Below are 24,848 nucleotides of genomic sequence, written 5' to 3' on the forward strand. Positions count from 1 at the left end.
AAGTTTGATGTGTATAGTAGGAATGTAAGATTATGTAATTTTGATTTTTTTTTTGGGGGGATTCACTAAAATCCTGAGATTGTAACATCTATTTCTACTTTATTTTGTTTTTAAGCATCGTACTTTCTGAGGCAACCATTTATAATGTTCTGCTATTGTGACCCACCCAAACATCAACAAAAAAATCTGACCAGTACAACGTACATACATTTTTACTAGTTACATTCTAATTATGGGTTAAATATTTTATATATAAAAAATAAAGATTTTTTTAAATAGAGGCCTTCGGTTTAGCCCAACAAATCAACCCAACAATTTGACAATTAAGGGTTGTTCATTTGATTGTTTCATCTCTTAACTATTTATTGGCTAATTTAAAAAGTACCGCTTAACCATTAAAAGCCTCAATTTTTATCTCCGAATTATGCTATTAATAGCGCGTTATAGCGTTTTGCGTTATTACTGAACCGCTATTTGAAATAGAGGTGACGCTATAAGCGGCGCTATTGACCGCTATTTACTGTGAACCTCATCAGCGCTATAGCGACGCTGCACCCGCTTTTACAATTTCGTACATATTGAGATACTTTGATAAAGAAAAAAACGATTGTGTGTTATTTCAATATTAAATCTTTATTTTTTAAGTAGTTCACTACACTTTTTGTCTTAATAAGTCCAAATAATAAATATAATTAATTAAAAACTAGAAAGCAACAAATGACAATTCTTTTTCTCGTATCCTTCAATACTAAAAAACCACAAACGATTTAAGTTGGGATGACATTTTGACACTTTTTAGTTTCCATATTACTATATTAGAATATTATATATAAATTATATTATGTTTTTTTTATGATATTAATTCTATACAGTATAATAATCTAATATATAAATATATAATATAAATTATCCATAATACTAAAAAACCTATTTCAAATAGCGTGACCACCTATTTGAAATTTCAACCGTAACTTATTAGGGTCGGAGATTAGATATGTGCGGAACGATTCATTTATTTATGTAAAAATCTCTCTTTTACCCTAATCTAAAAAACGCCTCCAACAGTCCAACAGCTTTCTTCCTCCCTCTCACTTTCCCATCCGCCGGCCACCAGAGAAGTGCTCCTCCCTCCGTCGACTCGTGCAGCGCCGCCGGAGATATACTCCTCCAGTTAATCTCAACCGGCGGTACCTTCTTCCTTCGTACCCGGAGCCACCGCCGTCCTTGCACTCTTTCGCTTCCCTCGAGCTTTCAGGGAAAAATCCTTCGTCCGTCGACACACAGTTGGTTCTAGCAGGTACAGATTCCGCTCAATTTTGCTAAAGTAACTTGATTGTTTAGACCAGGAGATATTTCTTTGTACAAGATTAAGGAAGCAGTTGATTCTCTACGAACCCACCATCACTTTAATCAACAGTCGTCTTCTTGATTTGTACGAAGAACTTTTGGATGCAGAGAATGTGTTCGACAAATTGCCCCAATTAGATGTCTTCACTTACAATGCCATGTTAATAACTTTTGGATGCACATATGAAACACATAAACTTTTTATAGAGGGCAAATAGGTGTCTTCACTTACAGGGCACAGATGAAGCAAATAAACTTTTGGATGTCTATACTTACAATGCCATGATAAATTGCCCCAACTAGATGTCTTCACCTACAGGGCAAATAGATGAAGCACATATACTTTTTTTTATAGAAGTTGAGGGCAATAATGTCATTTGTTGGATAATGGGTTTATTCCCAGTCAAAGGACTTTCATGTTTGCCCAATCCATATCATCTGTAACTTCTCTTCATGAACCATTTGAACATTTTGTTCACATCTCACATCTGTAATGAATGATCACAATTGTATGTTAGGATAGGATAGTTTAAAAGTTATTGAAGCTGATGTTGAGTGGTTCAGTTTTTTGGTTCTTGAATCTCATTTGATTAGTTTCGTGCCTCTAAAACTTGGTTTTTTGAGATTAGATAACTTTGATAGAAGGTAAAATGGTAGATTTTTAGTAATTTATAGTTTTATACATTGCATCGATCTTTATATAATTTCTAAATGATGTAGATTTTGAGTAATTAATATGCATTTCAAAGTTGTTTTTATTAGAAGGGTAAAACGGTAAGTTTTCTTAATCAGCAGATCCGTTCAGCAACCTTACCAAACATCATTGATTCATTCAGGCAGACCTCTTAATGATGCAGGCCTCTTATACATTGTTTAGGTTTTGGGTTAAAATTTTGGAATATGGTTATAACTGTAAATACTTGTGATGTTTTCATGTGTTTACATTATACAAATTAGAATATTTATGATATCATTTTACATGTCTATGAATATATTATACTTTATAAATATTACAATCTTTATATTTATGAACTTTTCTAGGATTCCATATTAATTATAATGCCACGAAAGCCAACAAGAAGAACTCATTTACAAAAGCCTCAACATGCCATCTCCCGCTTGGGTCGTTCCATGGCCTTAATTTTCTCTGCACGAAAGGCCAAACAACAAAATGACATAAAAGCCCCTTTCAACTCAACAGGCATGATCTCTCTCTCCTAAGGGCAAAATGGTCATTTTTGTTCATGGATTGTGAAAACTAAAGTTTTAAATGTTTACAGGTAGAAAAAAGGAGAAACATGATATCATAGAATCAAAGAGAGAAGTGTCATCTTCTTCTTCTTCTGAAAATGAAGATTCTTCTTCAGAAGATGAAGATGACTTTGAGGTATTTATTTATTTATTTACCTTTCGTCCTTCTAATAAGTCGAAGTTTTTATTTCTACTTTTTATTAAAATTATGATTTTCTTTTAAGGGAGCTGTTCAAGTAGATTTTGTCTTTTATGACCCAAAGCCTGATGATTTCCATGGAGTAAAGGTCTTGATGCAGACTTACCTTGATAATAAAGAATGGGATTTGACCAGTTTTGTTGACTTAATATTACAACAAACTTCAGTGGGATCAGTTGTTAAAATAGAAGATGATGAAGATGAATCAGTTTATGGCTTTGTTTCTGCTTTAAATTTACAAAGATATAAGGTAAAAGATATTCTTCATTTATCTCAAGATTAACATTCCACTTTTCTTTGAAACATGATTGAATATATGATGGTTGTTTAATCCAGGATTGTAAATGCATGATGGAAGTGAAAGAGTTTTTGCTATCAAAGTGTCAAGAAAAAGAAATAAAAGAAAATTTAAAATCATTTTTAGGGGAGAAAGCAGCTGATGTTGGTCTTTTGATCTCACAACGTGTTGTAAATCTCCCTCCTCAGCTTCTGCCATCCTTGTATGATGCTATTTTTAATGAAATCTCTTGGGCTACAGAAGATGAGGTTAGATGATTACTTTACTATAAACTTTTCTCCCAAGGGTAAAATGGTCGTTTACTCACATTCAGACAGTTTATCAAAAAAAAGAAACAGATTTTGTTTATACAACACTTACTCTAGATATTGTGTATACAAATACATATTCTTGACATACCTCATCTCAACAGCACTCTAAACAGAAGGGTAAAATGGTCATTTACTCACATTCAGACATTTCATTCAGTCGAAAAAAAAAGAAACAGACTTTGTGTGTAAAACAGATACGCATGAGTTTAGACAGACATCATTTACCTACCTCGGCGTCTCTCTAAATAGAAGGGTAAAATAGTCATTTACTCACATTCAAACGGTTTATTCAGTTCAAAAAAGAAAGACTTTGTATATACAACACATAATCTATACATGAGCATCATTTACTGACATCACTCTAAGGAGAAGGGTAGAATGGTCATTTACTCACATTCAGACAATTTATTCGGTCCAAAAGCGGAACATAATTTGTGTATGCAACACATACTTTAGACATGCATGATGCATCATTTACTCACCTCAGCATCACTATAAACAGAAGGGCAGAATGGTCTTTTACTCATATGAATAACTAGAATTATTTCTAGTTTAATACCTTGTTATCTTTTTGATTATGAAATATCAATTTCTAATTTTTGTTTTATAGCCTACAAAGGAGCTTAGAAAGTTTTTCTGCTTCAAGTATTATTTATTGATCAGCAAAATTTATAAGGTAATGTGTATACATACATGAGTGTTCTTTTGGTTTATATTTTGAATTATAATTCTTATTTATTTATTATTTTATTGTCGACTTTTAGCTAAAGAATGCTGACAAGAAAAAGAAAGGAAACAGCTCAAATGAAGAAGCTATAATTTACTTGAAGCCAGAAGATGAAATATTTCATAACGTACCCTTCTCTTTTTCTAATTATTTATTTAATTCTTTTTAGCTTGAGGAATTCTGATTTATTTATCTATTTTTTGTTTTTTATAAATCCATCAGCTAAGTGCATGGTCCTTCTGCTTTCCCTTGCGCACCCAACAGGTCACCACCAATGAGGTAAGTTTTATTAAAATAAAAATTAAGTTATTTAAATATATAAATAATTTATATTAATATTTTTTTTTAGTTTTATTTAAAACTTAAAGTCATTTCAGCTCTTGATTAAAACCTACAAACAGTGTTAAGTTAAAACGACATAATTTGAAGTTTAAAAAAATAAAAAATAAAAAAAATGAAATTTTTTATATATTAAAATAATTTTAAAAGTAAATACAATCGAAACACTAGTGATTGTGTAATATGTTATTTTGTAGCTGAAAGAGTATCGATTGATGGGTTTAGTGATGGCCGTTAAAGCAACCAGTATTCCAACTTTTCGGCGACAGTTACGTTCGTTAATAGACGAATGATAAGTTTTTAGAAAGTGCACATTTAGCCCTTGTGGATTATCGTTTCTTCATTTTCTATCTCCAAGTTTCTGCTTAGAAATTTTGTTTCCCTCATCTTTTTTTTTTTAGGATCAAATGGACAGTTTTTATTTGTGCAATGGATATGAGAAAAAATATTTGACATTAGTCGCACGAGAGATTCCTAGTCTCATGAGAAATTCTGTGACTTTGTCCACACCATGTCTTGATGAGAGTAACCTTAACAAACATTTTATGGGTTTTGATCATGTTTTCTTACATAAACAAGAAATAGAGAGTGATTTCGTAACGTATTTTTTTTTTTTTTGTAAAGTGGGACAAAAAATTATAAAGTTTATCTCATTACATCAGTCTTGGTCCAAAATGTGAAACCTATTAGCATTGAAATCTCATTGAAGGGGATTTTTGATAACCTCTAAGTGAACCATTTTTACTTCACCATTGAATTGGTTAACATTCGTTGCGTTTGATACATCCTCTGAATTTTGAGTATTTTATGTAATTTCGTTGAATTAGTTAACATTCATTGCGTTTTATAATTTCGGCTATTAAACAGGGACCATTTATGTAACTTTGACTATTTTATGCAAACTTAAGGATATATGGACCATTTCTTTTACTATTACACAATAACCATTTATGTAATTCTAAAAAAATAATACCGACATTAGAAAACTATAGTTTGATGTGCCCTTAAGAACAATGCACAACATTTGCTAAATGTTATGTAGGCGGTATATAAAATTTTATATTATTTGTTATAACAAACACTGGAAAATTAAATCAATAAAAAATATACATCTAAACACGTCTTTCAATTTTCTAAAATGAAAAATAATGAAAAACAAATCAATCCAAACGTGTTGTCTAAATACTGAAAATAAAAACTCCATTTTTTTTCTAAGAAAACTAAAAATATTTTTCCGCAACCATTAAAATCCTAATGAACCCCACCTTCTTGTCATTAAGAAATTGGAATCATACGATAATCTAACAACTCCTCATCTTATGGATGGGTCTCAATGCATTTGATGAATTGAAGAAAAAAAAATGAATTTGAGGCATATGGGGTCAGGGTAGTTTGGTTACAAAGTTATTTGTAAAGTTTACATTATAAAACTATAAATTATGAATGCATTTCACATCAATGATTAAACGCAGGCCCAGCCGGTCTTATGGTCCAATGCATTTGGTTGTAGAATGTGTCCTTGTGGTGGAGGGTTAGGTGTTGTTTGTTACCTTTTCAAAACTCTTATTGTTGTGCGGCGTAGCACACATGTAACACTTTTTGTCCCACAACAGTTTGTTTTTCGGAAATCTTCGTAGCTTAAAACCTCTGCCCGTGTGCTTCTTGGGAAACATTTGTTGTACCTCTTCCTACCCGTTCAAACACAAACCTAAAAAAATCAAATCCCAAAAAACAATCAGCCATTTTTTTATCCCAAAAATCTAACAACGATGTGTGTTGTTTTTTAAATAAGTGTCCATGAAGTATATTTAATATTACGTTTATGGTCTTTTATTTATATATTATATTCTATTTTCATCCCTTTAACATTTAATACATTAAATTTATATCCCTTTAACCGTTTTCTCCCATTTGATTTACATAAGTTCATTCATTTTAATATTGTTTTTTTAAATTAGTTTATTTTAAATTTTTAATGTCTGCAGCAATATGCAGATGTTAACAAAAACAAACACGCTTCTTATTACAGCCTGCAGCCGTTTGGTCCACCTCTTCTGCTGTAGAGGTTTGCAGAGATGGTCCGCAGAATTTTTGAATTTTTGCTTCGGAAAAACAAATAGTACCTTAGTGTGTTGGTTACCGCACCTTTTCCTTGTCAGGAATCTCCTTCTATAATATTTGTTTCAATAAGTGATATAAAACTTTAAAAGTGACCACTTTTAGATTATTTCGGTTTGATTTTTTTTACTATAAATGAAACTATAATTAAAAAAGTTCGGTTTCAAGTCTTAAAGATAAACATCTTTTTGGTTTTGGTTCAATGAGATCGGTTTCTAGTTGAATAAAATGATAAGAATAGTAGTTAGATGGGGGATTTAATGATTTATAGTTAAATTCTATAGAATTATAAAGATATTTGTCGAGTTTTCCAACATATAATAACAAAATATATTATGAAGATTTATACCTAACAAAAAAATTACTTGGAGTGTAGTGGAAACTAGAATATGACCAAAAACATTGAGATTTTTTTTGGAATATTACATGATCAAATGTTGGGTACAAAGATATTATTTTAGGGTTATTTTGTTAGTTTATGATTTTGCTTACTACATGATATTTGATGAGAAGCATAGTGCTTAAGTGATTCACACAACTCTTGTTTAATTAGCTATAAAAGTATTATTAAAATCAATAATGCAAAATGCATTGTGTCTATAGAGCCGGGAATTTAAAATGATAGGCTTACACCGTAATAATTAAGATGTAGATTATTATTTATGTTATAAAATATGATCAAATAACAAGATAAATTATAGAGTAAAGAAAGACATGAGAGTATAGAGAACTTTTATTCCAATACTTGAGATGAAATCATCAAGTTTCTAATATATATGGCTCACTATTTATACTATCCAAATAAGAAGAAAGATGAGCTATAATATGAATGCACATTATGATGGTGCATTATTACATTCATAAAACACATTGAAATGGTTATTACTAATGCTAAATAATGATGGAGAGTTATGGGACAAATGGAGAATCCAATGGTCATTCACAAACTAATATTTCATAACACTCCCCCTTGAATGACGATTATATCATGCCTCGTTAAAACCTTAATAAGTAAAACCTCATGGGAAAAACCATTTGTTAAGGAAAAAAAGTACATGATTAATAATAGATATTTGGAACAATTGCCTCGTTAAAAACCTTGCTAAAAAAACCCAGTGGGAAAAACATAGCTAAGGAAAAGAGTACAATGTGTTTCCAACTCCTCCTGATCATCACATCACTTGATTTCCTTAAAGCGTCGCATTCCAATATTTTGTACCATGTTTTCAAATTTGGATGTAGGGAGCGCTTTAGTGAACAAATCTGCCAAGTTGTTACTTGATTGAATTTTCTGGATGTTAATGCCACACTCTTTTTGAAGATCATGACTAAAAAAAACTTTGGTGATATATGTTTGGTTCTGTCTCCTTTGATAAACCCTTCCTTGAATTGGGCTATACAAGCCGCATTATCTTCATATAGTATGGTTGGAGCGTCCCTGTTAGAAGTTAGACCACAAGTCTCACGAATGTGATGAGTTAAATTTGTTAACCAAATACATTCACGGCTTGCCTCATGAATTGCTATAATCTCTGCATTGTTAGAAGAAGAAGTAACTAAAGTTTGTTTAACAGAACACCAAGAGATTGCGGTACCTCCACAAGTGAATAAATAACCTGTTTGGGATCGAGCTTTGTGTGGATCAGACAAATATATAGCATCTGCATAACCAATTAACTCTGCATTTGATGGATTTGAATAATATAAGCCCATATCCATTGTACCTCGAAGATATCGAAGAATGTGTTTGACTCCATTCCAATGTCTTCTTGTTGGGCAAGAACTATATCTTGCTAATAAGTTTACAGCAAAAGATATATCAAGTCTCGTATTATTAGCAAGATGCATCAGTGCACCAATAACACTAAGATATGGTACTTCGGGACCAAGAAGTTTTTCATGTTTTTCACAAGGCCGAAACTGGTCCTTTTTGGCATCTAAATGCCTTACTACCATCGGGGTACTCAATGGATGTAAGTTATGTTGGATTAGTGTCTAAGTCCATAACTATTTTGGTATGTACTTGACCCGATGGTGCATGGTCCTTTTGGGTTGCCTTCACCAAAGCAACTTGATAGGATGAATTATGGAGAGTAAGGATTAAATATGATTTATTAATATATTATGGGAATAATATATTAAAGGAGAAATCATATTGTTTAATTAATATTAGTCAATAATTAATTGGTAATTAGTTTTGTGACTAAAAGAGATTAATTAAACTTAAGGGACTGGAATTGTAATTATAAGATAACTGCAATTTGGGCCATGGATTGCCTTGTATTAAGGGATGGACGAATTCTAATGGAAAACCCATAAGGAAATCGTCCATGGGCTTAATAAAAGGAGTCTATGGGTTGCTTAGGGCTTAAGCATCCAAATTAGGGTTTCCTTGTTAGATAACCCTAATAGCCCAACTATATAAAGAACCCTTAAGGCTCAAAAACGTGGCTAAGCTTCTTGCTAGGGTTTACACACGTTTTTGGCAGCCTCCAACCTCTCTCCTCTTCATCCTCTTGCTTATGGTGTTTGTGAACCATTAGAGGAGTGACACTTGTGACTCTAAGCCTTCCAAAGTCAATACAAGGAGGAATTGGGATTGTTATTACTACATAACAATCAAGGTAACATTATAAACCTATTCTCATGTTAATATGATTATTTGAATGCTAGAATTAGGGTTTATAGTCTTGGATTCAAAGCATGTACAATAGAGAAACCTAGATCCAAGCATTAGGGTTTGTATGAGCACATAGGATGTCTTATGACCAAAACCCATCAGTGGTATCAAAGCCTAGATTGGTTTCTATTGTATTGATGCTTGATATAACTGAAAAATTCGATTTTTTGGATTCTGTAGGCTGGACTCGCCGAGTCCATGGCTGAACTCGCCGAGTCTATGCAGACTCGACGAGTCCAAGGCTGACTCGACGAGTCAACTCGTCAGACAGGCGGATTTTCGGGATTTTTACCTATTATGACTTAGGATAATTACCATAATTGTTTAAACTTAATAAAATTCGAATTTTGTTAATCCTTTATGATTATCCTTGTCAAAATAAAAGATTTTAGTCATCTAATTAGATAATTGTTACCTTATTTGATATATGTGAAGTTATGGAAATTATTTGATCATTATCTTGCAAGAATTTGAACTATATCTAATTAGATAACCACAAATTATAGTTAATTGCCTTATTTGAATTATGTGATCTAGAATATTCTTGACAAAGTTTGGAATAGTTTCAAATTAATCCCTTTAGGTTTTATAGTTTAAATTTGAACCCCAAAAGTTTTGTTGTTTTGAAATTTAAATAGTTAAAACCCTAATGTTTTGAAAAAGGTTTCAAAACTTGCCCTCAAGTTTTGGAATTTAAATTTTGATTGAATAGTTTAATTTTGATGCATATTTAAATTCTAAACCCTTATGGTTTGAAATGTTTCAAAACTTGCCCTCAAGTTATGGAATTTAAAGGTTGATTAAAAGGTTAATTAGAAATGTTAAATTCTAAAACTCTTGTATTGTTTTGAAAAGGTTCAAATCACACCCTTATGGTTTTATTAATTAATTAAGGTGTATAATTAAAAGAGATTTAATAAATCCATAAAAGTTTAGGTTAACCTTTTAATTGAATTAAAAGTGTAATTGTTAAAGTTAACCATATAGTATTTTAAAAGTATAAAATACACTCTATACTATATATAACATTAAAAGTCTAACATTATATATATGTATGAGTAAAAGTCAGTCTTACCGTTAGTAGGCCTCATTCACGAAGCTGGTCTATAAGGGGTGTTTAAGGAAATTGCCTATAAAATGGCGATTGAATGGGTATCCACTCTTACCCACCGCACTCTTGACTAGTGGAGGGTCGTTAGCCGAACGGGTAGGATAGGACGAAACCTTCCATTATAAGTATAATGAAATACCAAGTAACTAAATGTTTTTCAAATTCCCAATCTTAGTTACTTAGGCAAAAAGTGAATTGATGCAATTCCATGAAATTACACTTTGTGCCCTTGCGAAGACGTTAGTGGAGCGTGTGTGGTTTACCGGCACACTAAATGGTTCTAAGCAAAGGTAGCAAAGGGTGACTCAATGTTTGTCATAGTTCGGTGGAGCGTGTGTGGTTTACCGGCACATCGAATAGGTGATTGTAACATGTGAGGGCACCATGTAGTTTGCATGGTTATTCACACCCGCTTTGTGATCCTCGGCATCCCAGTCACAAACTAGAGGGGCATATCGAGATTTAAACATGCCATTGAAATGTTCAATGAATCTCAAAGGATCTAGGAGTTTTCATAGATTTAAAACTTAAACTTCTTTTCGTTTTTCATGGTGGAAACTAGTGAATCGTCATTAACTTACCTTCAAATGTTCTGCGATTTGGGTTACGGCATCCCTCTCCCGAGTTGTAGGATATTGTGTTGGGTCCTAGCCTTGGAATTTCATTTGGGTGATTTACCAAGGACTCAATCAATCAACTAATTTGAATTCGTTTTTCTCCCGATGTCAAAGTTTGACAACTATGGTCTTCTCAAATCCCGTGGAACAAGCATTCCACATGAAGATGATATTCCACGATTCGATCGAGGAACAAGAAATCATGCTTCACTTCCTCCTCCTCCTCCAATTATTCTCCCTAACCCACAAAATTGTAAAATTGAAAAGTTCAATATCACTCAAGCCCTTTTGGCAAGAAAACATAAAGAGGGCAAGTCGGTGTGTGCACACGTCTTAGGGATGAAGTCACACATTGATTGACTAAGAATGCTGGAATCCGTTGTCGGTGAAGCGATGACTGTTGATTGGGTTCTTCAGTCACTTCCTAACTCGTATAGTGAGTTCGTAAGAGAGTACTATATGATGAACCACGACGTGACACCTATAGATCTCACCTACATGCTTATTGCTGCTGAATCAGCAATGGTTTGGCGCAATAGAAAAGCAAAGTTGATTGGTGAATCTGCCTTCAAGACCTCTATGGATATAGACAATGGCAATGAAAGACATGCAATGATCGAAAAGTTTGATCATAAGAGAAAGGCGATGTCTGAAGTAGTTCCATGTGTTGTTCCAAAGGAGTCAATTTGCTTTTATTGCCAAGAGAAGGGGCATTGGAGACGAAGTTGCCCTATCTACCTAAGAGATCTAAGAGATGGGAGAGTCAAAAGTATGACTACGCTTTAGGTAAGAATCCACTATCTAACTCCATTAAGTTCCTATTCATTGATTCTCAATACATGATGTGATGAGATTGCATTTGAATGTTTTGAAGGATCGGTGAAAAGAAAGGAAGCTTGATAAGAGAGAAAGATGAATCTAATCACAAGAGATGGATCTCGATCTCATGGACTTGAAGATTGGATTTTGAGCTTAGATAGTTATGATAGAGTTGTTAGAAATTTTCTTTTTACATAGTTTTCAATAGATTTTGCATTGTAAGGACAAATGTTTTTCCGCTGCTTTTATAAATAAAATAAATTTTGTTTGACTTATTTATTTGTTTACTTCCTTGCAATAAATCGTTATGTGAAAATTGATGTTTGCATATTTCTACAACGAATGGATATGATTCTTGGTTATGTTATTTATGGAAATGTCAAGAATTTACCAAATAGGGAGAGTTTCTCATCGCCCAAATTTCAATTGGACAGAAACTTGGAATCATGCAATGTGGATGCACGATGAATGAGAAATTTCGTATTTGGAAATTGGACTAATTCATTGACAAAGTGTCAAGTGAAGGACTAGGAGATCAAGTACACAAATTTGTGTGTTGATCAAGTTCACCATAAGAGTAACAAAGATATTCGTCATGATTTACTAAAGGCTTAGTAAATATGATTACACTTACAAGATTAAGTGTAATTTTGAGTTGATTAAAGGGTTTAGATCAATAGCAAAACGAATAAGAAGAATCAAGTAGGCAGAAAGATAAGAGTTTCTCCATTCTAAGAAGAAGGGAGAGTAGCTTTTATGCTATATGATAAGTCTTAATGATTAAGAACCATATCTCAATTGATCCTCTAAGTGAGTCTTGGTACAATTGTATGTCCAAGAAGAGGAATCAAAGATTGAAGAAATGGTCAAATCAAGAAGTCAATCATACTTCGTTCCAAAACAAGTCTTAAAGTCAAGATTATGACATTGAGTGAATAGTATTAAGAAGGTTTATAACATTCATCAATTGTGGAAAGTTGTGATGTCTTGGATAAGACAAAGACCAACTAAGACCATTTTATGAAGCGTTTTGATAAAAGCTACACTAACTCTTGAATATTTGGTTGTCAACAAATGTTTATTGAAAAGAGAATCTTATATGTCAAGGAGTCAGTGGGAGTCTTAATGGTCTTGAAAAGTCTCAAGAACAAATCAAATAAGCCTTATCGATCATCACTAGCACACGAGTTGAGGTTTACAACCTATCGTGAAGACATTATTTTGTTTCTGTGCCAATCCAATCGAGTTAATTATGCATGTGAATCCTCATTTGAATGCATAAAAGGCAAGGACCTTGATCAATGGAAAGTACATTGATAGGAAAAGGTGAGCTACTTAACTACTTGGAAAACGTGGTGGGCAGCTGTGCTACCATAAGGCAAGAAATCAAGATTAAGAAAGTTCGATCCATATGAGTTTGAATTTGTTGTAAACTTTGGTTTTAACAAATTCACATGGATAGGAACACATACACCGTTTAAATCTAAGTGTCATAAGATTTCCTCCTTCATGAAAATTATTGTGAGAAAATGCTTTCACTAAGAAAGATTTTAAAGGATAGTGATTGTAAAATTGCATTCTCGAATTCGATCATGGTTACGGCATCCCTTTCCATAATTTGAATTGTGAGGTTTGGCAATTAGTCTTAATTGTTAAGACACACATATGAACTATCTAAGACAAAAGTGTATAAGTTCAAGAAGCCTTGATAAAAGATTATCAAAGCACTAAGTATTAGAAACATGAACTTAAGAAATTCAATAAGTATTGTTTTTCTGAAAGTTAAGATGTTTATGAATACATGTCGAAGCTAGTGGGAGCATAAGTGTTATGTTTTATAATAATCATCATGATAGTGGGAGCATAAATGTTATGATTGTATGATTATTAAGGCACGTATTGCATAGTTGGCAATATTAATTATAGAAAACAAGAGTCATACTTTGCAAAGTTGTAAGAGTTGAAAGGTTGTTTTGCTATAATTAAGGGAGAGAATATTATGCTTCATTTCAAATCTAAAGGATTAGGTTGTGGAATGTTAATAATATTAGTCAAGGGTACATAGTGTGTTCTTAAAATTTCGATTATGATTACGGCATTCCTCTTCACAATTCGAATTTTGAGAACATAGCAAATAAAACATTATGCGTCGTGTCCAACACGCTTCGGGTATAGGATCGATTGCAAATGCTTTAATGTTTGACCATTCTAAAATTTTCCAAATGTCTAGCGCATTGAGAGGGAAAAGGGACTAGAATCGGTTTTGACTAAAATAATTAAACAACTATCAAAGGACAATCCAAAGTTCGACGAGGATTGGTCGCTTGTGAGTAGTTGGAAGTATAGTATTGGAAATTATGGAAATGTTTCCATATTGGATGGACAATATCGACATCATTACGAATAGATAAGATTCTATTAAGAAATGAGTTGTCATATGGAAAATATGGAAGCGTGTCCATATTAGGAAGTAAATATTGAAAATCTATGTCTAGATTAGAAACTTTTATGCAAAAGGATGTTCAAAGGAATGTACTTTGAGTGAGAGACATCATATCTAAGGAATTGTCTTGTAACAATCTCCAATAGAGGACTTTGTAATATCATTGGCAATAGTCTTTGAGACTTTGGTGCAGTGACATTACAAAAGGATCGTTGCATAAAGTGTTAGAATCTAGTATATTCTATAAGTAACAAGAATTTGATATTCTTACACTTAAGAAAATGGATTTGGAGTTGTAAAATGAGAATGATTGGAAATGTGTTCAATTTGTCTATTTCACAAAAGTAAGAACCATAGGTAAACATTGTGTGCATGCTAGGAGCATGGGACAAGTGTAATGATTCAAGTAAAAAGTTGATTACCCGAAACGACAAATAATGAGTAATCGATATGGTGATAAATAAAACGTGTTTTGTTTATACTTAAAGGTTTGAGGCCATATGGGATTAGTATTATTCTTGTGTTTCACCTTGCATGTTTTGACTTCCAGAATAATTGAGTTTATTAAGAATAATCGAATTATTCGAACGGGCCACAGTCGTTCATATGTTGGAAGTAGATATGAATGAAGGCTGTCGTGAATTGGTGTGTGGATTGTCTAAAAGAGTATTAGACATAAGCAAATGTTTGCTGCAACGTTCATGAGTGCTTATGAATATGAATTGAGCATTGGATTAAACCCACGCTCACTTGGATCACTATCTCGAGTGATTAGTGAGACGATAACATCTTATATTCTTGAAACCGAGATGTGTGAGTTGTATCTTGCGAATCGGTTGCACATTGATAATATGTAAACGCACCAGTAACTTGGTGTTATAAAACATATTGTTGTGTGTAATTCGGTGAGTGAGTGCAAGCGAGCATTGTATCAAATTTTATCCGTTCCTCTTATCCAAAGTAGGATAAAAGCGATATCTTTGGGCCCCTCGATGGTTTAGTGATGACATACGTAAATGCTCGGCCGGGCTAGGGCTAATTTGATTTGTTCAATTAGTCTGTCGTCATAAATCGGAAATCGAGAAGTAGTACAAAGAGAATGATTTGAAATCATATCTCATACGATATCTAGAATGGAGGAATATATGATCCCTTATCTAAGGACACGCGTATCTGATATGATCAGAGTTGACAGCGGCTTTGGAAAGCTACGATTGCAGATCAGGATCTGAAGTCATACGCAGAATAGTTGTTAGACTTATCCAAGTGGGAGACTATTGGATTAGTGTCTAAGTCCATAACTATTTTGGTATGTACTTGACCCGATGGTGCATGGTCCTTTTGGGTTGCCTTCACCAAAGCAACTTGATAGGATGAATTATGGAGAGTAAGGATTAAATATGATTTATTAATATATTATGGGAATAATATATTAAAGGAGAAATCATATTGTTTAATTAATATTAGTCAATAATTAATTGGTAATTAGTTTTGTGACTAAAAGAGATTAATTAAACTTAAGGGACTGGAATTGTAATTATAAGATAACTGCAATTTGGGCCATGGATTGCCTTGTATTAAGGGATGGACGAATTCTAATGGAAAACCCATAAGGAAATCGTCCATGGGCTTAATAAAAGGAGTCTATGGGTTGCTTAGGGCTTAAGCATCCAAATTAGGGTTTCCTTGTTAGATAACCCTAATAGCCCAACTATATAAAGAACCCTTAAGGCTCAAAAACGTGGCTAAGCTTCTTGCTAGGGTTTACACACGTTTTTGGCAGCCTCCAACCTCTCTCCTCTTCATCCTCTTGCTTATGGTGTTTGTGAACCATTAGAGGAGTGACACTTGTGACTCTAAGCCTTCCAAAGTCAATACAAGGAGGAATTGGGATTGTTATTACTACATAACAATCAAGGTAACATTATAAACCTATTCTCATGTTAATATGATTATTTGAATGCTAGAATTAGGGTTTATAGTCTTGGATTCAAAGCATGTACAATAGAGAAACCTAGATCCAAGCATTAGGGTTTGTATGAGCACATAGGATGTCTTATGACCAAAACCCATCAAGTTATCCATATAAATCTTTCTAAGCACCTTTTCTAGATAACTAGATTGATGTACAAAAACTCCATTTTTGGTGTGCTCAATTTGAAGACCCAAACAAAATTTCGTTTTACCAAGATATTTCATTTCAAATTTTTCTTTCAAACAAGAAGTGTAATTTTCCAATTCTCTAGGAGCTCCAATTATGTTCAAATCATCTACGTAAATAGCAAATATCACAAATTCTGATCCGGATCTTTTTATGAATACACATGGGCTTAATGGATCATTTTTATAGCCCTCTTTTAAAAGAAATGTACTTAAACAATTGAACCACATACGGCCAGATTGTTTCAATCCATACAAAGATTTATTTAATTTTACCAAATATACTTCACGAGAATTAGGAGTTTGTGCTTCTGGCACCTTAAACCCTTCTGGGATTTTCATATAAATATCATTCTCAAGTGAACCATATAAATAGGCAGTAACTACATCCATCAGACGCATCTCCAATTTTTCATGTGTTGCCAGACTTATTAGATAACGAAATGTAATTGCATCAACTATAGGAGAGTATGTTTCTTCATAATCAATTTAGGGTCTTTAGGTAAAACCTTGTGCAACAAGTATTGCTTTATATCTCACAACTTCATTTTTTTCGTTTCTTTTGCGCACAAATACTCATTCGTGTCCCACTTTTCTTACTCTGTTTCGTGTACGGACTACAGGTCCAAAAAATTCGTTGAGTAATAGAATTAAGCTCTTTATTTATTTCATCTTTCCATTTTGGCCAATATTTTCTATTCATACATTACTCAATAGATTTAGGTTCAAGATCCTCATTTTCATTATAATCGCGCGCGGAACATGATATGAAAAATTATCATCGATATCTATTTTATTTCGGTTCCATCTTATTCTTGTTATGACATAATTTATTGAGATCTCATCATTTTTATTTTTTTCAGGTACCTTATTTTCTTTTGTTATGTCATTAGGCTCTTCTAGAGCTTCATTAATCTTTTCAAGAGATTCTGTTTTCTCTTTTGGACCATCAATTGTATTTGCTTCATTTCATTTTCAAGGATTTTTATCTTTGGAACCGACTGATCTTCCACGCTTCAGGCATGCCTAAGATTCATTTGCAGTTGTATTTTTTTTCCTTCTGGAATATCAATTTTAACTGGAGTAAGTATAGCTGGTACATGAGACTTTGTTACTCACTTAGGGTCAGTAAATGCTTCTGACAATTGATTTGCTACATTTTGTAAAGGAATTATCTTTTTTATTTCAAGTTCACATTGACTTGAACGAGGACCTAAAGCTGAAAGTGACAATTCCTTTCAAGAGATTTTATTTTCCAGCTTCTTTATTTCTCCCCTTGATGTTGGAAAATATGATTCATCAAAATAATAATCATCAAATATAGCTGTAAATAAATCTCAAATTAATGATTTTAAATATTTTACTATAGATGGAGATTCATATGCAACATAAATTCTCATTCTTCTTGAGTACCCATTTTTGTGAAGTGAGGTGGAGAAATAGGTACATAAATTATACATCCAAACATCCTTGGATGGTAAATAATTGGTTCCTGATCGAAAACCAGTTGAGTAGGGGAGAACTCATGATAACTAGTTGTCATTATGCATATAAGTGATGTTGCATGTAAAATTTCATGCCCTTATGTTGATTAGGAAGTTTATAATGCATTAGCAATGGTCTTGCAATTAATTAAAGGTGTTTGATTAACGACTCAACTAAACCATTTTTGTGTATGAACATATGCAGCATGATGCTCAATAGTTGTCCTAATCAACATGGAATAATCATTAAAAGCTTATGATGTAAATTCTCCAACATTGTCAAGTCAAATTTTCATAATTGGGTAATAGGGAAAATGTGCCCTTAGGCAAATTATTTATGCAAGTAATCTTGCAAAACCAAATTATGACTAGACAACAAGCACACATGTGACCATCTAGTTGACGCATCAATTAAAACCATAAAATATCTAAATGGTCCACATGGTGTTGGATGAATTAGTCCATATATATATCCTCTTGAATTCTTTGTAAGGAAATTAATTTTCCTTGAGAGCATGCAACACAATTCATTATCTTGAAAAATCTTCTGGTTTTTCAAGGAATGACCACTTGAAGTTTCATTTATTCTACATAGCATAATTGATTCGGGATGGCCCAACCGGTCATGCCAAACTATGAAGGTAATATCATACCTTTTATATTTTCAATAGCATGAATTATTGTAATATTTTCAATAGCATGAATCATTGTAATATTTGTATAGTACAATCCGGAGGACAATACATGTAATTTTTCCAAAAAACTTTTCTTATCTGATATCATTTTTGTAATGTTGAGATAATTTTTATTACCATCATTAGTTGTTTCAATAGGATATCCGTTAGACTGAATATCCTTAAAACTTAATAAATTTCTTGGTGATTTTAATAAAAATAATACATCACCAATTGTAATTATTGTCACTTGTGGTAATACTATATTCGCTCTTCCGGAGCCTTCAATCTGGGTGATTTAGACGAAAATAATGCATCACTAATTTGTAATTAGTATCCCTTGTTGTAATATTATATTCGCTCTTCCGGAGCCTTCAATCATTTTTTCATTACCTGTTATTATATTAACATTTTCTTGCATTGTCTGCAAGAAATATACCATCATTATTTCTTTTGCGAATATCCATGTTTCTTTTCAATAAATAAATAAAACATAAGAAACATTCGACTTAAAGATATAAATTCATATTTTATTAATTTGGGAAGATTGTGACGACATCATTTCTCATGAAACGAATATGACATAAAAATTGTGATGTCATCATTTCTCATGAAACGAATATGACATAAAAACATAATACATTTATTCTGATCAATCACCATCCATATCACCACTTGTCCCTTCGGGGTAGACAAGAAAATCGACAACATCCAAATGTGTCATTTCTGGTTGATCTTGGTGGATATCACTTTGAATAAAATTTGTTTCGATATTTTTCTTTATATTTTAGAGAATATTGATAAAGATCAACAAAATGCTTTGGTAAACGGCATGTACAAGACTAATGATCGGTCATTCCATATCAGTGACAAACATTTTCAAATTTCTTTTTTTTACCTTGACTACTTTTATCATTAGGATGTGGATTTTTGCTATTTTCCAACTTCTGGTGGTTACTTGTAATATTGTTATTTTTATGATAATTATGATAACCTCCATGACCTCGGTTAGACCCATGACTATTATGATTATATGATGTTGCATTCACTTCAGAGAATGCACTAGAATCGGTCACGATTAATTGGTGATTTTTCATCAATAACTCATTGTCTTGTTTAGACACAAGTAGACATGAGATTAATTCATATTTATTTTAAACATTTCTCATGATATTGCTACTGCAGGAGCATGTTAGTACTATGAAAACTAGAGAAAGTTTTCTCTAGCATTGTTTTCCATAATGAAAATAGAAATCAAAATAAAGACTTGTATGTTAAGGAATTGTTAGTTAAGAAATTCCATAAAATAAGTTGTAAGCATTGTACATGTAAAATTATAAAAAATACATACCTGAAAATGACAAGACCAATAAGGAGTTAGAGTTATATGGTAGAGTCGTGCTGATAACGTGTTATAAAATATGATCAAATAACAAGATAAATTATAAAGTAAAGAAAGACATGAGAGTATAGAGAACTTTTATTCCAATACTTGTGATGAAATCATCAAGTTTCTAATATATATGGTTCACTATTTATACTATCCAAATAAGAAGAAAGATGAGCTATAATATGAATGCACATTATGATGGTGTATTATTACATTCATAAAACACATTGAAATGGTTATTACTGATGCTAAATAATGATGGAGAGTTATTGGAGAAATGGAGAATCCAATGATCATTCACAAACTAATATTTCATAACAATTTAATAATAGTGTCCCTAATTTTTAACTATTCTTTTATTGTACTGTAAATTGTTTCAAGTATATATAAATTGTTTCAAGTATATATAACATTAGATACAGGGGTCATATACGAAATACACTGTTTATCCAAAATGGAACTCATGTCTTTTTGAGTTTTAAGTTTTTCATAAATCATAATTGTCTGTAAACTAATTTATTCGGTAAGCTATATTTCGAAAACGTATTTCTTTTTAAAGTGTAATTATAACATTGCATAATGTCTCTTACAACATATTATATTACGGTAACTTAAACATTTTATTAAAATATAAACGTAAACCAAAAGAGTGAAAGTCCAAAAAATATAAATATACAAATTATTAAGTTCATAAGTTATTTAAAGTATTTTATACTTTGATAACTCCTTAATAACAAAAAATAAAATAAAAATATACAAACCAATAAGATGCATTGAAGTTATTTATTTGGCGTTTTATAAATAACATAACAATTCTTCTGTTTTATTTTTCTTTAGTTTATATTAACTCACACCGGCAATGAGAATGATTAGACTGACTTACTCTCTACTAGTTTATAACCTGTGAGAACCATAATTACAAAATTAATTAAACTTCCATAGTAAATTTTTTTTAATTATTAATAAATTATTTTAAATAAATAAATTTAAATAAATTATTAATTACGAGATATATCAAAATTTTAAGGTTATTATAACTTTAAATTTAACATATAATTAGAAAAATAAATTTGAATTTTGAAATGATTTACCTAATATATCTCCATGACATGTGACATAATATTAATGAAAAGTTGTATTAAAATGATGCATAACAAAAAGAAATTAAAATTATTTTTTTATTAGAATAGGAAGAAGATTAAACTATATTGACCACTGAATATATATTGAGCGACTCAATATATTCAATATATATTGAGTGGTTAATAAAAATAAGCAAAAAAGCTAGGTGCTCCAAATAAGTGCTCAATATAAATAAATGAATAGTAATAATTTAAAAAAAAAAAAAAACTCTCATTGGAGATGCTCTAAGGCTATTTCAATAACTGGGATGAAAAGGGTATTTATGTATTTTGTATAAATGAGAAATTGTGAGAGATTTCTTGTCCCGCTGTATGAGAATGTAAAAGCTTTCTAATGCTATTTTGTCGATCGGATAAAGAAGGCATTCATGTCTTTTTTACAAATGAGAAATCGAGAGCGAGTATTTATCTCACCTTTGTGAGTGTGATAAAGAGTTGTAAATTTTTTCTTATTAACATTTGTTCTAACAAGTTTTCTGAGGCTTTTTTCGTTTGATGGGATGTGGATGTCTTTTTAATAAGCGGAAAATTGAGAGCGATTCTCTATCTTTTCGAGTGTTTTATTTATTTATTTATTATTATTTTTTACAGTTTTTGTTTCATCGACATTAGTCGAATCCCTAGTCTCATGAGAGATTCTGACTCTATCCCACCATCTTGATGAGAGCAACCTTAACAAACTTTTTATGGGTTTCATCATGTTTTCATACATAAACAAGAAATAGAGAGTGATTTCCTGAGTTGTTTTTTCTAAAGTGGGACAAAAAATTATAAAGTTTATCTCATTACATTAGTCTCGGTCCAAAATGTGAAACTTATTATACAGTCATCGGGCCTCGCCCAACATCGAGCCCCGCCCGATATACATAGCAGCGCATACCACATGCAAGGGTCACACAGACTCCTAGCATCCTAACATAAATAAGAAGGATCGACATTGGTGGCTTAGACCCGCTAAACCCAATGAGGAAACTCACCTCGACTGCTGAATCACACGACTGAATCTATGGCTGCTGTCCGATGAATCCTAGAGCTATCAATACCAAACAACATCCTATTAATAATTGGATTCCAATCTATAACCATCAATCCATACTTAGGGTAAAAAGACCATTTTACCCCTTACCAAGTTTAGTCCAAGACTAAGGCCCAACTCACAATCTAAAAGGCCCACAATCAACTAACCATCCAAGGCCCATCCATGGCCTAATTTCCCAAATTGGGCCTAAACCCTTACATGGGCCTTAACCCAAGGCATACCAATTTTCCTAGACCAAACACTTGCATTTAGATGGCCCAACAAGACCCCAAGCACTTAAGCCTAATAGAATGGCCCAAACTCGAAGCCCAAAATGCAATGCCCATTAGACTGAGTACGTGGGGCGTACTCAGTTGTTTGCTAAACGTACATGATTTAGAGCTTGTACGTTGTGCGTACTAACTTGTATGCCCAACATACTCTTCCTATTCAACCACCTTTCACATTTATCCCTTAATCCCTTAAGACATTGCTCCAAAACGTAGATCTGACTTCCTAGAGCTGGATTATCACGTAAAGTTGCTAAATTTACGTTCATGCATGGATAAATGCAACTCTTAAAGCTCAAGAATACTTAATAAGTGACTTAATGCATTCATGTGACCACAAATCTCAAGCTTGCACCTTTATGCTTAAGGAGTCCATAATAAGCTCAAATCTAAGAGAATAAGTCCTTAAAACGACCCAACTCCTCAAACTAACCCAAAAAGGGACCAAAAGCATAAAAACTAAGAAATGAAGAGATATAATCATAGAGAAGACAAGGTTTGAACTTGATACCTCAATAAGCTTGCAACAAGGGTGATGATTCTGGATCTATGACCTCCTCACCAAGGAAAGCACCTTGATCTTGTATACTTCCTTCATAAGGAGCAAAATAACCACCAAATTCTTCTTAAGGACTCAAATGCTCAACAATGGAGGCTAAGGGACGATTTCTAGGGTTTTGTAGTCTTAGAGAATGGTAAAGTGGCCATCCCTAAAGACTTAAGGTGATTATATAGGGTGCATCACCCTAAATTAGGGTTTCATTAAATCTCACGAACGCCACACGTACGTGTCTGGAGTCTCAATCAATATGCTAAGCGTACCATGTGGTACCATGTGGTATGCCCCGCGTACTAGCTTCTCATTAAATCTAAATTAGGGTTTCATTAAATCCCTGCATCAGTATGCTAAGCGTACCATGTGGTACGCCCCGCGTACTAGCTTCTCAGCTAGTACGCTAAGCGTACCATGTGGTATGCCCCAAAAATGATGAAGTTCACGACTCCAATGATGATGGTATTGTAATCAAAATCAGTTCAGCCCCAATGTTTGGTCTTTTTGATGACAATCTAGATGATGTTCAACAACCTCCTCCTTCTAACGATTTCATCATGGTTATTGATGATGAAGAATCTAGTGGATCTCAACATTCCACTTCAAAGCCCAAGCAAAAGAAGGAAAAAAAGATAACAGTTTCAAAAAAAGAACTTCTCAGCCTTCAAGCAAAAGTTGACCAAATATTATCCGCAATCGCCACAAGAACACCGCAAAATCCAGACGTTCCAACATTGCAGTCACTTTTTGAACGTGTTGAAGTTTTGGAGATAAGGGAGCGAATGATTGCAGAGAGAATTCTTCAGCAGATTGAAATGGGCATCAGGAACCTCGACACTCAAATGACTGCAAACCAAAAAGAATTTTTGTCAAAAGCTGAAAACTTCATCAAGGAAGTAAAAGATTTAAGAACCGAGTTCCAACAAACTCTCCAAACTCAAGCAAACAATTCTAAACAGCTTGTTAAGGAAACCCACACCGCATATGAATCAGGGTTTGCGGTTCTACAAGACACGATCAAAGGCTTAAGAATATTACTCATGGAAAATCAGAGTGTTGATGAAATCCTTCGCCTTACAAAGGAGATTTATCAACTTCTCTTCAATTCCAAGATCCCCAACAATCAACAAGTTTGTGATCAAATGAAAACCCAATTCAATGAGACGTTTCAGAAGATTGATGGGTTAAAACAATGGTTTGAAGAGCAACTGGAGCCTGCTTCCTCACAAGGGGGAAGTTAAAGTGATTCAAACCAAGAACAAGAACCTTCAAAGTCCAAAAATCCATCAATTCATCATTCTCAAACTCCTCCATAGGATCAACCCCCTACCGTAGATCTCAACAAAGAACCAACTCCTTGGTCCTCACTACAAAAGTCTCCTCAAAATTCTCCACAAAATTCAACCTGTCATCAATCACCTTCTCACAACTCCAAGAACATGGAAGAAGAATAGGTAACTTCTTTGGATCATTCTGATAACTCTTTGGCCACAACCTAAAAGAAAAAGGACTGGAATGAAGCCAAGTTTGCAGATGAAATTTGGAAGGAACAAGGGTTTGATACTTTATTTGATGAAATACGCAGAACCACCATCAGATGGTTATTAGGACATCCCCATTTCTCCAAATTCAAAGTTGTAACGCCCGTAGATCCGGGCTAGTCAATTAGAGACGTTAAGCGTCAAAAATGACTTTTTGATGGAAGATTATTTTGAAGGAATAATCTTAATTAAGTTATAGTATATGTTACAAGGTTTCCGTGCATATAAAGAACGCCGAAATCCGAGTTATAACGAAGAAGTTATCACCTGTCGAAGTTTCGCGACAGAACCGGCACGACACAGCGCGACGTAAAAAGTGAATTTACGTTAGAGTGA

General features: G+C 32.9%; 1 protein-coding gene across 1 annotated transcript; it reads left to right on the forward strand.

Annotated features, from left to right (window-relative positions):
• The first annotated feature begins 990 nt into the window (after nucleotides 1–990).
• Nucleotides 991–5,013, forward strand: LOC145041191 (CDK inhibitor P21 binding protein). Its single transcript, XM_078989138.1, has 9 exons — nucleotides 991–1,297; nucleotides 2,389–2,548; nucleotides 2,628–2,734; nucleotides 2,823–3,047; nucleotides 3,134–3,343; nucleotides 4,017–4,082; nucleotides 4,171–4,260; nucleotides 4,356–4,412; nucleotides 4,670–5,013. The coding sequence occupies exons 2-9, from the start codon at nucleotides 2,407–2,409 to the stop codon at nucleotides 4,763–4,765; spliced, it is 993 nt and encodes a 330-aa protein (XP_078845264.1). The 5' UTR covers nucleotides 991–1,297; nucleotides 2,389–2,406; the 3' UTR covers nucleotides 4,766–5,013.
• The last annotated feature ends 19,835 nt before the right edge of the window (nucleotides 5,014–24,848 follow it).

This window comes from Lactuca saligna, chromosome 4 (genome assembly GCF_052625555.1).
Source record: "Lactuca saligna cultivar CGN05327 chromosome 4, ASM5262555v1, whole genome shotgun sequence".
In the NCBI taxonomy this organism is placed as follows: Eukaryota; Viridiplantae; Streptophyta; class Magnoliopsida; order Asterales; family Asteraceae; genus Lactuca; species Lactuca saligna.

What these genes read in the sequence shown, in the direction of transcription:
- LOC145041191 (XM_078989138.1), top strand. Translation starts at nt 2,407, where the DNA reads ATGCCACGAAAGCCAACAAGAAGAACTCATTTACAAAAGCCTCAACAT. An exon ending in AGCCCCTTTCAACTCAACAG is followed by an intron (nt 2,549 to 2,627) that starts GCATGATCTCTC and finishes AAATGTTTACAG; the next exon opens with GTAGAAAAAAGGAGAAACAT. An exon ending in AACAGGTCACCACCAATGAG is followed by an intron (nt 4,413 to 4,669) that starts GTAAGTTTTATT and finishes GTTATTTTGTAG; the next exon opens with CTGAAAGAGTATCGATTGAT.